This window comes from Gopherus evgoodei, chromosome 2 (assembly GCF_007399415.2).
Source record: "Gopherus evgoodei ecotype Sinaloan lineage chromosome 2, rGopEvg1_v1.p, whole genome shotgun sequence".
Lineage (NCBI taxonomy): Eukaryota > Metazoa > Chordata > Testudines > Testudinidae > Gopherus > Gopherus evgoodei.
Genome location: NC_044323.1, coordinates 182232603 through 182248108, shown reverse-complemented (window position 1 = coordinate 182248108; position 15506 = coordinate 182232603). Strand labels below are relative to the sequence as shown.

The window sequence follows — 15506 nt, the reverse complement described above, 5'->3', positions numbered from 1 at the left end:
CAACCCTAAACCGTAACAGATAGTAAAATATTGTCCAAAATACACATTGTTGCACTCTCTTGACTGTAACCTAAGGTGTCATATAACCAACTGCTGCTTGATCATTTTCTGAACAAGTTAACTCTGAAGTGGCTTTAAGATTTTGGACACAAATGAAGCTTTCCCACCACTTTAAAGCACAAGATCAGATTCCCAGCAGCCACAGGACAATGCACATTTTAAGCCCTCTGCCTTGCCCCAAAGAAGATGTTTGCCTCGTGTTGCCCAATCATCTTAGTCAAAGGAACACAAAGAGCAGATGACATCTGGGGACATTCCATTACCGCAGGGACTGCAAAGGGTGGGATAGTGAGGCAGGAGGGATGGGTGTGGAAATCACAAGAGCAAATTCTTTCCTGACCCAAGCCCACAGACTTCAGCTTCTTTCTTTTTGCCTCCTGAGGAATAAAGAAAATCTGCTTTGAAAGACCGCGCCGGACGTTTGCCTGTGTGCCAGTCATTTACACTAGATAAAGTATTTCTGCAGTCCGTCCTGTTGGAATAGCTCTAATTCTCCTTTCATCTGAGGAAGCCCCCTGCAGTGTAAATTAAGAATGCAGAATTGGGTTGGTACATTGTAAAGTCTCCTGGCAGAGAAGCCTAATCTTTATCTGTTCTGTAATGTACCATGCACACTTCTGGTGCATGGGACAGAGCCTCAGCTGAAGTCAATGGGGGTAGCTCTGTTCAGTGCTTAATTTGTAATGAAAGAGGTGCCGGGGATCAGGCAATGAGGTGCTGGAGCGCAAGCAATTTTTCTACTTTCATAACTGATGCCGCAAGCCCAGCAGGTGCCAGGGCTATGAACTGCCAAGCCTAGAGGTGCTGGGGCTCAGCCACGGCATAGCACGGGCCCTGGTGCATCACTGAAGCGATGGCAGTTTATACCAGTGGAGGAATAGCCCCAATATTTTTAAACGTTGCCTTGGCCTGTCTTCTGGGGTAAGGCTCAATCTTACAGCCCTGGGGCAAAACTGCCATTTACATAAACAGAAGTTTTGCTTCAGTAAAAACAGAAGGATGAAGCCCATGATGTGCTCAGGCATTGTTTGGGCATTTGCCAGAAGCATTTGCGTCCTCTTCAAAGTACTTGGTATGACTCTGGTACAATGCGCTGAACAACCGGCAGGAACAGGCAGCAATCGGTAAAGAGCAGAAGGTTCTTTAAAACGTTCAGGTGCTGATGTTGAAAAATTCATTCCACGCTACCTCCAACTCTCTGTCTGCAGGGCTTCGGAGGGCAGAACGGTGGAAGTGCCTTACAGAGGTGACGTGGAAACCACCATCCTTGATATCCTTGGGGGCCTGCGATCCACCTGCACCTACGTGGGAGCTGCCAAGCTCAAAGAGCTGAGCAGGAGGGCGACATTTATCCGGGTCACCCAGCAGCACAGCCAGGTGTTTTTTTAACCAAGGACTAGGACCTGTGAAATGTGTCTGCCGCTTCTCCCCACTTCCTCTGTTTTGTGTTAGAGCTTCATGGGGGCAAACCCTGCAGGCTGTGGAACTAGGTGGGTCAGTTGCCACTGGTGATAGGGTTAAGCAGAAGGACATGCCATCAAACACAGTGCCATGTAGGATTCTTTTGGTTCACGATGCAATAGCCTCATCTTTTAAAGTCACGTCTGTTTTAAATCTAATTTTTTCACCATTCATTCATAGTGAATTTGCTTTCCAGACGCTGATCACTGTTACCAAGTTTTAAAACATCCTCACAACCTCTTGCTAGCACTGCTCCAGCAGTACGGGCTATAGGAGCTGCCGGCTGGGAGGGGATGTTGATGTTCGGTATGTTGATCTGTTTAACCAAAGATCAAAGCCATACTTTTTGACCTTTCAGATGGCTGGATGAGCCAAGGTTCCTGCTGCATTTTCACTGTGATGTTAAAAATGCTGGAGCTGTATCAATGGCATTTCAGGCACCTTTTAGGGCCTTTTGTATTTAAATCACTATATTAATGGACTTACCTCTCCATAGACACTGGCATTATAATGTAGTGAGTGCTTCCTCCTCCCACCCCCACCCAGAACATTTAACAGGGTACCAGTTTTTTGGTGGATACAATCCTCAGAGTTTCTCAGGGGTCCTGTTTTTAACAGTCTCTGAATATCTTTTGAAGCTGTAGACACATAGATATACTCAACACCAGTGGCCTGATTCTGCACAGCCTTGTGATTTGCATAGTCATTTCAGCTGACACAAAGCGACTACAAATACACACTTGCTTTGCCCGGCTGTAGAAATGATTACACACTGAGCAAGGCCTGGGGAATCAGGCCAAACGGGTCAAATCCATCTCTCTGTTACCCTGGTGCAACTCTTTTGAAGTCAGAGGTGTAACTGAGAGTAAAATATGGCCTGTAATAGACCAGCTGAAAACTTCATTGCAAGAAGCCAGTTGTCTGATCTTGAGTTAAAGCAGTTGCTGTGAAGACAATAATTAATATTTTAGACTCTGGGCAACACTGTAATAAACTGTAATGGTAGACTAATTAATTGATAAATCACAATGAAATTTCTTTGGAAGTACACTTTGAATCCCCAGGAATACCACAGTAGTTTTTTATGATAAATGTTATTAGAGTGAATACCAATGAATTAATGATGATTGGCCACTTACTTTAGCATGTTACTGAGATATCAATACAATTGGAAACTGAAGTAACTTCAGAGTCTTATTTTTCCTTCCATGGAAAGACAGAGACTTCCTTTGGAATGCAAAACTGCGACCTGTGGGAAGGGGGGCAGGCAGGAAAGCAAATGGAATTATTCTAGCATTCTTTGTTGTTTAGAAAAGATAAAGGAGGATCGGTACAATGGAACATGTTGAGTAAGAAATCTAATTCCCAAATCAGTCATTGATGGTGTTAATCAGCTTATGCATAATTGGAAAAGCCTAGATGATCCTTCATCTGAAGGCAAGTGGTTTACAATAAAATGTTAAGTATTCTCCATTAAGCACTGTGGACCTAATTCTCATTTACAAGAAGACTCTGCCCTGGCATTGTACAGGGGGCCTTAAAGAGGGCATAGGTTACATGTACACTACTTTTTAAGGCCCATGTACACTGCCAGAGTGGTGTAAAGAAACTTAAGTAAAAATGAGAATCAGGCTCCCAGGCCCTGCCAAATAACTTTTCTTCTGAAGTTGGAATTTATATGTAGTGAACTCTAGAAAGGCAGCCGAATGCTTTCTTTACTAACAATAAATACAAGTACTGTGGGCCAAATTCTTCTGTCAGTTAATCTGATATAAACCCAGAGTAGCACCACTGAAATCTATGAAGTTACTTGGAATTTACATTGGAATAAATGAAAGTAGAGTCTCTCCTCTCCCCTGCTTCCGCCCCCAGCCACATACCCAGAAGAAAAGTGTAAGTGTATACAGGTAAATCAAAACTCTTCTTCAAGGAATGAGGTTATACCGAATATACACTCATATCACCAGTGCATTTCCATACTTGTGCCTTCATACTTCAGATGTGTGGCTGTCCCCTAGATGCTCCCAGGTTGGGATGCTAATTAGTTTTATATGGTTTTGGGGGCTACATTTATAAATGTAAAGTTTTTTTTAAACCTCTGCACATTTAAAAGAATAGATCTTTAATGTACACATTGGAACTGCTGCTTTTCTGTGGTGAAAATGCCTCGATTCTCTCCTGCCTTGGCCATTATGGAGTCAGTTACACCTGTGCAAACAGTGTGTAAAATGCAGCCATTTGGCCTTGATGGCGTTTTACACCCACTTTGCACAAGTGTGAAAGACTACTAAGGGTCACACCAGTGGATAATGAGGCACTGCAGGGTACATATCCACTGCCGCTGGAAGGTGTGATGGCCAGCGTGGGTAGACACTTTCTTGCTAGTTCAGCTTGAGCTAGTGACCTAAAGATAGCAGTGTGGATGTAGCCACCCAAGCTTAGACTGAGGGATTGGGTGAGCTTGGACTCAGGTGGCTAGTCCATGCTGCAACATCCACACTGCTATATTTAGTGTACTAGCTCAAGCTAAGGTAGCACTAGGACTCTCACTACCCAGCTGCAGTATAGATATATCCATAGGCTTTAAAAGCCTGGTTTGTTCTGTAGGTTCTCTGTGATGCTGAGGAAAAAAGAAGCCATCACTATGATGCTGAATTATTTTTAATAGCACCTTACCCTCTTCTTGGTAACCAGCAGCAGTTTCCACTGGAAGGGAACCAAGCAACAGAAGGCAACCCGTTGTAGAGCAGTTCAACTGGCGGAGACTCACCCTGTGTGGTTCAACCGGGTGTTTCTTCAGAGGACACCTTCCATCCGATGGCTCCTTTCACAGTGCTCCTGGTACAAATACGTATGCATACAGCACGCACGCGTTTGAAAGTGGAACAAAGGGATTGGCCTGAGGCTAACTCAGGACCCAGTCTGGTGAGGTGACAGGTGCCCTCAGTGTCTGTAGGACCCAGCTCCTCCTCCTGCTCCAGTTAGAGGCCAAACTCTTGTTAAAATCATTGAAGTTGAGGGTGTGCTACACCTGGCGGGATTAGGCCCGGAGCAATTAACTTGAGCTACCTCATCTGATCATTTTACAAGGTTCTCCAGTTCTTAGTAAGAAGAACAGGAGTACTTGTGGCACCTTAGAGACTAATTAGTTAGTGTCTAAAGTGCCACAAGTACTTCTTTTTGCGGATACAGACTAACACAGTTGCTACTCTGAAACCAGTTCTTAGTGTCCTTCCCAGGGGCTTAGCACTGTGCTGCACTTCATGAACTGCTACCCGGTCAGCTGCCAAGAGTCCCCCCGCAGCTATATTGCAAGTGTCTTAAGCAGCGGCTACCCATGACACTGGGCCAAATTCTGACTTGCTTTCCACACCCTTGCAACTCCGTGACATCAGTGCATAAGAGGAAAGTTAGAATTTGGCCCTCTGACTCTGTCAAGATGTAGCTAACGTGCCACATTGCTTTTAAAAAATGAAGCTAGTTTAAACAAATCTGATTAAGTTTTGGGTACGATCATACAAATTTAAAGCCAAAGCCTGCACAAGGCATAGGAAGCTCTATGTCTCCCAGTCCAACTCTGTGAAAGCAGAGGAGGCCGAGGAGCACTACTGTAGGAGTGGTGCCTACACCACAGCACCAAGAGATTGTGGTCTGACAGGTAGTGCTGTGTGGTCAGTGGATGTGCTGGGACCAAGGGTGCGGATGGTTTGTAGTAAGAAGAGGTACACACTGTCCTCAGCCCACTACCTCATCTTGCTCAGCATCCTCGGGGGGCTCTGGAAAACACCATGTGACTGGCACACTTCTGTGCCTTCCTCCATCGCTCTGAGTGGGTAAGTGTTGGATTTTACCCTTGCTGCTGTCAGGTGTTGTGTGCAGGGGTCATTTCAGGAAGCACAAGTTAGGAGGGCTTTCAGGAAGTTTGCTGAGGATGTTGAAAGGTGAGCGCTTTTGCAAGTCTTCCAAGACACAGTATGACACCACCAGTGGATACAGGATTAATGTTTTAATCCATGGGCGTTTGTGGTCTGAAACTCCTGCTAGGCCTAATTCTCTCACGCACCAGTTTCACATTGGTATAAACCTATTGACTTCAATGGATTCTCTCCTAATTTTCACCAGTGTAAATGAGAGCTAAATCAGGCTTCTCTTGCCAAACTCTGATGGGCATTTAGGCCAAATCCTCTGCTGTTAGAGTCAATGGGGATTTTGCAGCTGACCTCAGAGACTCTGCAGGATATGGCAATCAGTCTTGCTCACTAATAATAAGGGTTCCCCCCTTCACCCCTCCGCCTTAGACTTGGTTCTTTTTTATTCATTCAGACATTTAGGCCTGTCCTCTGGATGTGACTTCACAACATCAGCTATTACACCGCTGACGTGGATGACATTTCCAAACATATGTAATAGCCCAAAGCTGCTATGTGACAAATAAAGTTTGTGATAATTTTGAAGAGCATACATGAAATCTTTAAAAAAGAGTGAGTGTTAACCATTTCCATAACACTGCATGCGCCACAGCTGAGATGATTAAGAATGGGTATCTTCTTTCCTCATTTGTAGCCAAAAAACAGTGCACAGAATGCGTCTGCCATGATGAACGTGCTCATATAAAGTGATCATATTGTGCACCCTGGCTGTTCTGTTATGAAATAAATGGCTTCACTCTGGCAGACTGGATAGGATTATATGCTGAATGTGGGAATGTGTAAACTTTTATGTATAGTGATAAAAACAAAACTCCATAAAAACTTGTGGCTGAAGCTAAATCTGAAGGGGGAAAAATTAAATGGACAAATTATTCGTTCAAAGGAAAATTGTCTCTCATTCTTAACGCATAAAGACAGACACACATTTGCAATTGGCACTGTTATTTTATTAGTACGAGTATACTGAAACAATAAACTTGTACTGGTATACAGACAGTTTCTTTAAAACAATTTTGTTCAAATTTTGAATCAAACATTGTTTTATTATAATAATGAAATAATTTCTACCTAGAAAACCTGCAAGCACCATCAAAGAAAGGGACCATAAAATTCAATAAACAGACGCGAGTGTATCCTACAAATAGACACACCACCATTAGAAAATAGAATATGAATTCTTCCATTTTTTTTAATATTTGTTTTAAAAAAGCTAGTGCAAGTACAATATTTTACACTGGAATTACAGAGAGTATGCACGCATATGGAAAAAAGTTCTCCTGTCACAATAAAAGCTCTTAACTATGTCTGTATGCACTTAAAATTTTCTCCTCTTTTCATTAAGGTGCAAAACATTATTCCCTCCCTATTTCTCCTTTGTACTGGCCATGTCAGCTTGATTTCTCCTCAACATAAAGCTGCATTATCCCTTTTTCTGAGCCTACATTAGGCGCAACACTGGAAGTGTGATTTGCAACAACCCTCTTCAGAAATACCAAGCAATGAAAACCTTAGAGACTATTGTAAAATCACTAGACTTACCCACACGAGGACTTTCCTCAAGTGCCATGGCTAGTTGGCCAGTCCAAGCCTGCTGGCTGTCAAAGACCGTGACATTGCTACTACAAAATTATTTTCAGTAGCTAATTTGAATGGAAAAGGTTGGAAATTCCCCTTTTTAAACACCAGAGAGAACAGTGTTCACAAAATGTTAATATTTTTAAAAAGCCAAAGACAGAAATACATATATTAGTGAGTTGCAACATTAGCTGGCTGTCTGCAAAAACTTATACCTGCTGCCTTAATAAGATTAGCAACTCTGCTAAGTAGCCAAAGGGCCAGACAGAAGATGAATTCAACCACTTGCAGCCACAGTTACAGAGATCCAGCAACTCCTGACTTCAATTGGAGGGGGGGAGGAGAGAGAGAAAGAGAGAGAGGGGGTATGTCTTCACTACTGGCCGTATCGGCGGGTAGCAATCGATTTCTTGGGGATCGATATATCATGTCTCATCTAGACGCGATATATCGATCCCCGAACTCGCTCCTGTCGACTCTGGAACACCACCAATGCGAACTGTGGTAGCAGAGTCGACGGGGAGCCGCGGACGTCGATCCTGCGCCGTGAGGATGGTAGGTAACTCGATCTAAGATACTTCGACTTCAGCTACGTTATTCACATAGCTGAAGTTGCGTATCTTAGATCGATCCCCTCCCCTAGTGTAGACCAGCCCAGAGTGTGTCTCTTTCTCTCTAAAACTAGAATCAACAGGCTCTTTAATTTTAAAGCAAACATCAGGGGCCAGATCTAGCTGGCTACTGCTGTTTTCACACAAGACAGTAGTACAGCTTCAAGGAGTGAGTAAGGATTAATGCAAACAACACTTCCAATGCATGCCCGCAGCATGGTCTACGGAAAGGGCACAGGAGCTTTGACCACTCAGAATAAAAACAAACAAATGAACAACAAAAAAGCCAAACTTGGATGAAGCCTCCAATTAATTCTCAGTGGAAGACTTGAGTCCTTTCAGATAACGACGAATAAAACTATAGCAATCTTAGAGACTGTTATTGTATAACTACCTATTGGCTGAATGCACTTCATTCTAATACATTTGGGGCCATTCTTTTGGGTGTCAAGGGGTCATTTTAACGTAATTATTTCCCCCTCCATGTGACCATTAGGTATCAGAACTGAAGCTTGTGTTACAGGCTGTCAGGGGAGGGAGAGAAGGGTTCTGAAAGTTAACTGTTTATCCCGGCGGTGCGTAGGCTCCCAGCTGTCCAACTTGACCTTTGGCCAAGGAAAGGCCCCTTTCCTTGGAAATGGCTCAGGGATTCTTTCATTTTGGCCTGTGAATAACATGAATCTCTAAATCAAATGAGAAAAAACCTGTCCAAGCTCAGAGTACATCTGGAAAAACTGAAATTCATGTCTTTACCCCCTGTTTAAATGAGGTGGGAGGGTGTGTGTACACAAAAGGCCATGTCTTGTTGGATATTACTCTTATTTACTAGTAAGCGAGGATCCCTTGTTATAAACACTTCTTGTTCAAGTTATAGTCTTTGGGTTGATTGGAACAGGAAGTGCTGAAAATGTAGAACAGCATCCCAGAGGGAGTAAAGAAGTTACAATGGCTTCAGAATCTAAACTATGCAGGGTGCTTTAAGATATATTTTCAGCGCAGGAACAAACAGTGTGAAGCATTCCCCCCTTCCCCCACATTGGGATTTATGTGATATGGACAGAAGATTGAGCATGGTTGTTCTTTTAAGAGCCTTTTAAGTATATAATTGTTTCTGTCCAGAGCCAATACAAATCAGATCATCTAAATGTGACAGCTTCTATATACAAAAAACATGTAACTTTCAACCTTTCTCTGCTTTTGTACTTTAAAAAATTTTTTTTTTTTTTTACACAAACAAGGTATGAAACACACTGTTTCAACAGATCCATCTCTTTTTCAAACACTGAATGAATCATTCCAACATTCATTTTTCTATTGTGCAATTTTTTAAAACATTACCTGTACTCCTCAATGTGAGCGCTTCCAAAAAGTTTTTTTTTGTAAGCTTCTCAAATTAGGTTTACATCAAAAAAATATTCCCACAAGGTATAGTGCTACAAGAAAAGATCCTATCAGTAAGGTAACACATCTGAAGCGAGGTCGTCTATGTAAAAGAAATTAACTCTGGAGTAGAGGTGTGCAACTTGTTTGGAATTTCCTTATCAATGGAAAACACAACACTGTCCTTGAAAAGGATACAAAATCAACTGAATATAGTCATTTACTTTGTGTGTGTGTGTGTGTGCGCGCGCACGTGTGCGTGCATGCACATGTCTACATACACATACACCTCTATGTTTGTGGATGGACTTTTATTTCAGGATTTGGGGGATTGGGGAAAAAAAAAGCCATGAAAAGAAAAGCACTGACCACACTCTGCTAAAAGTCCTTTGCTTTTCACATCAAGACTGGGTAAGTCCACAGATTGGACTCTGCTGTTGTCTGGTTCTGTCCGCAGTCACAGGAAGGGAAGAAGTGGAAATTATTTTAGAAGAGTGCAGGTTGCACTTTCCCATTTTTGAGTATGCTTCATAACAGAAGTGACAAGAGGTCAGATTCTCATCTCAGTTACACCCGTGCAAGTCTGGATTAACTCCACTGATGTCAATAGTTACTCCAAACGTAACTTAGATCAGAATCTGGCTCTGAATGATTGAGCCACTAATTTCTGTAAACACTTATCCATGTAGTTAACATTAACATGTATAGTCCCCCTGCCTTCCATAGACCTAATCGGATACTTAAAGTTAAGCACGCGCATAAGTATTTGCAGAACTGTGGCCTTCTGCCCATGGCATTACATACAACGAACCCTAGTGAATGCTAGTGAAATAACACTATTAGTGTTTTTTAAATAGTTAAGATTTGTTCTCCCTGAAACTTTTTTTTCCCTCATTTTAGTAGTCACATGCATTAACAGAATTTCATCGTTTTCTTTAATACTGGCAACATACTTAGGTAAAATTAATCTCTATGCAACAAAAGAGTCTCATGGTAACAAACAGCTACAGTTCACTTTGAATCTGCTGCTTTGTATTGCAATTTATGTGATATCTACAAAGTTAATCCACGAGATGCAGGAAATCCAAACTTGTCCTTGAAATTGTACATCCCTACTCCAGAGCAGTAAAAGTGCTGCTTCTGGTCACATCAGTGTACCACACATACGCCAGCCCCATCCCTGAGTAAGAGGTGTGAAAGGTTTCTAAATGTTCCTTGCTTTAGGGAAACGAGCAGTGATGTCACTTCCTGGTGCTGAGAAAATGACAGAAAAACGGTTTAATGAAGTGACAACAGGGTTAAAAAAACAGACACCCCCCCGCATACATTAAAAAAAATCCTCCTCCAAACCTCACAACAACAATGTACAAAATCATTAAATAGTTCAAACAAAAATCCAATTTGGGTTTCAACTAAAGGACTTGAGGTAAGTGACATCAAACTCCAAATTCCCCATGATGTGGCCCAGACAAACTGAAAAAGATGCCTAAGTTAAACACTATAAGGAACAGTCATTATATAGAGAGAGATAGATTGGTTTTTTTAGAAATCTCTATAAAGAGGTTCTTGTTTATTTTTTTCTTTTGCCCTGACTAAATTTCTTGGTGATTGTATGCATTTCATTGTAAACTAAACAGGTCTGGTACAAAAAAAAAAAAAAAAAAAAAAAAAAAAAAAAAGACTTGTCAGTTAATATTGCAAAGTGGACACTGTACAGAGGCACATAACTAATCCTTTTACACTGAACTCACCTAAATATTTCTATGCCTGTGATTGTTGTTTTCACTCTGCACCTCAAGCCACAAGAATTCTAGCCACATCTACACTTAAAAATTAGATTGACCTAGCAATGTTGCTCAGGGCTGTGAAAAATTTCATACCCTGAGCACCACAGTTAGGTCGACCTAATCCCCAGTGTAGATGTGGCTAGAATTCTTCCACTGAGCCCTACATGACAGAGAAGTGGAGTCACGACACTGACGGAAACCCCCCTTCGGTCTAGGTAGGAAGTGTGTACACTACAGTATGGCAGAGCTGTAACAATGCTGCTGGAGAGCAGGCATACCCTTACTCCTTTGAACTATCAACGGGGCAACTCATCCCACTGGATTAAGGATTTACTCATGTGACTGAAGGGTCATGGGCCTGCCAGTTCATTGCAACTGGAGCCAAACTCCAGATGCCACCAGGTAAACCAGATTCATCCAACTGAAAGTAGTCAGCTCTTTCTGTCCCTTTAGGAGTGAGATTTACTCCTGTACAGAGAGCCAATAGCAAGTTAATGCACCCGTTAGTAACATAAGTGGTGTATAGGCTTTGTGTTGGCTTTTTGCACAGGGGTGAATTTCACCCACATTGTACATCAAACAGATGGTAACATTCATATACACGTGCATGTAAAGTATAGGTATATTATATATATAAAGTAACAGATACAGGCATAGATTGAAGAGAAAATGACACTGATAATGCTGTAGAAGGCTGCTTTCACTCATGTAAGAGGCGATGTTATTTACTCATGACTGAACTGTTTGCCATTTACAGGTCCCTCACATTCACAAAATTCTTCCCCCCCTCTTTAAAAATCCTTTTTTTTGTGGGAGGGAACATCCACTAAGTCTTTTTCTGGATCTTCTTCTTTATATTGTGGAGAACAGGGACTTGCATTTGAAAGAATATGGACCATCCAGGGCCATCGATCCATGTGCGCCATACCTGTTAACTACATACTGATTCTGTGCCCCCAATCAAGGGAGATATAAGGCCCTAAACACTTTTATTTTGGGAAGAGGGGGGTAGAGAAAACAGTGAAAGAAAACAAAAAGGTGAAAGTGGAAGAGGGTGTGAGATCTAGCTACTACCACGTGGGTGAGTCTACGTTGGCACATAAAGTATTGCACATCCTAAAAAAGCAAAAGCACAAAAAGGGACAATTGCTTGGAAGGAACCAATTATTTCAGAATTCCTAAATCTGAAATACCAGCACAGAACTAATACATTCCTATTGCTCCAAACTTTTTTTATTTGTTTATTGTTAGTGTTAGTAGAATAGATCCAGTCAGTTTAAGAGTCCCTGCTTCTTTATTAGCCAAAAAGATGTGTGTGTGTGTGGTTTTATTTCAGATTTTCTGAGTATGTATATTATGAATATAGTGGTACTAACGTGAACTAAAATCTAATTCTGCCCACATCTTTCTATTCCTCTTACCATCAAAGGTTAAAACATAACAAAAAACAAAACAAACAAAACAACAATAAATTGCAAGTGCCCTGAGCGGAGTATATGGAAGATTAAGCAAGTCCTCTGAGCAGAAACGTTAAAAAAAAGTACAGCACTAGATAAGCAGTGTGACCGTGAGAATGAACCTGCTCAGCTGTTTGGTAGCCTGCCGAGAGGTAAATGAAATTCAAGGAAATTCAAGAAAAGTTTCAAGCGATTTTAAACTTATTTAAATGTTTTTGGTGCACCGCAGAAAATGGTATAAAAAAACAATTCGTTCTGGTGTGACCTAAATTTCAAGTAACAAATAAGAGAACCAAAAAGCTGGGGGGTGGGGTGGGTTTCAGACTTTTTGTAAATAAAGAAGCTGGAAATACTGTATTTTAGGAGTGGGAAAATGAGATTTTTAAGGAATTTGTTCATTTTAGATACTGTATCTCTAATCAAGAACTTTTATAGCCTACTTCTCCCTATTAGTACAGCTTCTTCAAAAGTACTTGAAGGATGCAAACTCAATTACAGAACAAAAGTAATAGTACTATAAAGGCTTGATCATGGAGGGCCTAATCCAAAGCCCACTAAAACCAAGGGGATTGAATGCAATGGGCTTCAGCTCACACCTGAAGTGCTTAGTACTTGCACCTCCTGTTGACAGGAACCAAAGGTGCACAGCACCTTTAAGGATCCGGCCCTACCTTTGTTTCAGATTACTGGGAACAGAAAAGACTTAACCCCCATTCCCTCTTACTGTTTTGTACCAAACTCTGAAATCAAGATTGTATTTCAGCTGGAAAATGTCATTATAACAACAAATAATAATAATAAAAAAATAATAATAGTTTCTTTTTCTAATAAAATCCTGCTTATGTATAGAGATGTCTTTTCTGGAAAACTCTCTCAATGTATCTGAAGAAAAATTCTCCAAGTTGTCCTGCTAGGACCTGGTTCTGTGCGACAGATATGGCAGAAAGACCAAAAAGGAACTTTAAAAGGAACATAACTCTATAAAATGGCCTACAGCTTAGGCAGGTTAGTAAATAATTGCTACATTTGTTTATGCTTGCTCAGTCCCCCTCCCTGCCCCACAACATTACTAGGTAAAAACTGCAGGAATACCACACAAATGATAAACTCAAGATGTGCAAATTGCAAGATTCTTTAAAGTCCATCTTTTTCAAAAACACTGGACAAGAATGATTTTTTTCCTCTTTCCTTTTTCCTCTCTCATATTCTTTTATTATCTGTCAGCTCGCATATGCCTTTAACTCTTTCTCAAGCATTAAAGTTTTAAAAGTGCCTCCTATTAAGTAGTCCTTTGTGGACAATGACTGTCACATACTAGTTCAATAATTCACATTCATCCCTTTGAAACCACATTAAAATTTCCAACATCTTGCTTGTGAGAAAACTCTACATAGTCATATGTAGTTAACAGTGTTGAATAGTTTCTTTTTTTCCCCTCAAACAGATTAAAGTGATATACAGTACTTATTGAGTGTTAGACCAGGATGCTCGACAAGAAAGCGTGAACAGCATTTTAAGTGCTTAAAGACATTCTATGTTCATCTTCAACGTCCAATTCCTTGTGTCACACTGAATTTTGAAAAAAAGTGGCACCAGTTGTCCATCGTCATGAACTAAAAACAGTACTAGAGTTAAAGACAAAGATTTGCAACCTAAATGCAAACAATTTATGTCTGCGCTCTCAAAGGGGCAGTACGTGTCTACCTTGTGGAAGCAAATGTCAATGGCATAACCTGATCAATTTATCGAACACTGCACAGAACCAGGAGTTTCCCCTTAGCTAGGGGACTCAATGAACTTTATGCTTCCCTCAGCCTGGCTATGTCATTAATTAAAAACTAGCAGTGTAACAATGCAAGCATAGAACCTTACTGAACGTTACACTCTGGCAATGGAACTGCACTAGCAAGCCGAAAAGAAACATTTGCATGGCAGTCACTTTACGAATAAAATTCAGTGCAGTTGGACCCCATGGGGGAAAATATATATACTGTAGAGCCTTGACAAAGAGTTGATTTGATTGTGAAATGTGTCAAAGACTGTCTGATCCTTTTTTAATAATGTGTGTGTTTTGGGTTCTTAGCATTCTCTTGGCGCAAGAGAAATTCCTAAGGAGCTGCAATCCCTCCTTGAGACTGAAACACACACAATGCACGCAGCGCAGTTTATCTCTGCTACAGTTCCCTTCTCGTCACCTCACAGAAAAAAAAACACCTGGAGTCTGCTCTACACTAGGTGACAGAAAACAGGAGCCATGACAACACATTCATTTCCACAAAGGGTGCGTGAAGCAGATACTGCCCCTTCTGCAGCTCTCAATAAACCTAGTCACTGACAAAACACTTGTGGAAAAACATATGCACCTGTCTCCTGCATAATACCAGCTGCAACTATAACAACAAGGTTATAACATAAACCTAAAATAAGATGATAACATGTAAATACTGGATTATTTAGTCTACAGTACAGTAATCTGGATAAAAATGACAAGGGATAACCTAATTTCCTTTCCCCAAACAGCCTTTACTTGCCTACGTTAGATCGACCTTCAATGCAAATTTTAACCTCCTGAGGAATAAAAGAAGGCTTGGGAAGAGTCAAAGGTGGTTCCTCTTCTGATTTCTCTAGTTTCCGTGTTTCAGGGGCCGACCACCTCCTCTTCCTCGTTGCCGTGGGCTTGCTGGGTTCTGTTTTGGTGAGCAAAGGTGCTGCAGGCAATCCTATTTTGTCCAGAAACTTCAGTTCACCATTCTCAGATAACATCTGTGCACTTCCCTGATTAATACCATTTTCCTGCTCCACATACCTGTGTCTACTTCCAGCTAGACTGTCATTCTTTGAGTGCTTCAGCAAGATACTAGCTGAATCCATGGGCTGGCCCTTTTTAATAGAGCCATTCTTCAGATTCTTGAGAGTAAGCGATATGCAGACATCCCCAACGGAGAGTTTGGAACATGGCAAATCAAAGAGGTGGCTGGTTCTCTCAGGGCAGCAGGATGACCAGCCTTGTCCAAATACAAAAAAAGGGTATTCAACCAAGACTTCAACGCTGACCTGTAGAAACAGAAGAAAACGACAGAGAGAGAAAGAGGGAGGGAGAGAGAAAGAACATGAATATGAAAACATTGATCCATTATAGTATGTGCTCAGCACACATACAGTTAAGGTCAGCTCTTTAGTTTTAGCTGGAGAGACTGATAAATAGGTGCATTGTAAAAGCTTATTCGGTATCCATAATGATGGATT

At 41.3% G+C, this 15506-nt stretch overlaps 2 protein-coding genes across 13 annotated transcripts in view; one reads left to right on the top strand and one right to left on the bottom strand.

Moving 5' to 3' along the window:
- The window catches only part of GMPR (guanosine monophosphate reductase), a 67043-nt gene extending 60849 nt beyond the window's left edge, over positions 1 to 6194 (top strand). The window contains exons 9-10 of one of the 2 annotated variants that reach the window (XR_003999051.1): positions 1269 to 4362; positions 5845 to 6194. Coding sequence is in view for 1 of the 2 variants with exons in the window: in XM_030552473.1 (XP_030408333.1) it covers positions 1269 to 1449 (181 nt within the window). In the remaining variant the exon portion in view is untranslated. Of the gene's footprint in view, positions 1 to 1268 lie in introns of both variants that reach the window. The other variant, XM_030552473.1, reaches the window with a different exon arrangement.
- A 4403-nt stretch (positions 6195 to 10597) lies between these two features.
- ATXN1 (ataxin 1) overlaps positions 10598 to 15506 on the bottom strand; it is a 303257-nt gene continuing 298348 nt past the window's right edge. For all 11 annotated transcript variants that reach the window (XM_030552464.1, XM_030552461.1, XM_030552468.1 and 8 more), the window contains one exon: positions 10598 to 15314. In XM_030552464.1, coding sequence (XP_030408324.1) covers positions 14784 to 15314 — 531 coding nt within the window. In that variant the 3' untranslated portion in view covers positions 10598 to 14783. The remainder of the gene's footprint in view (positions 15315 to 15506) is intronic.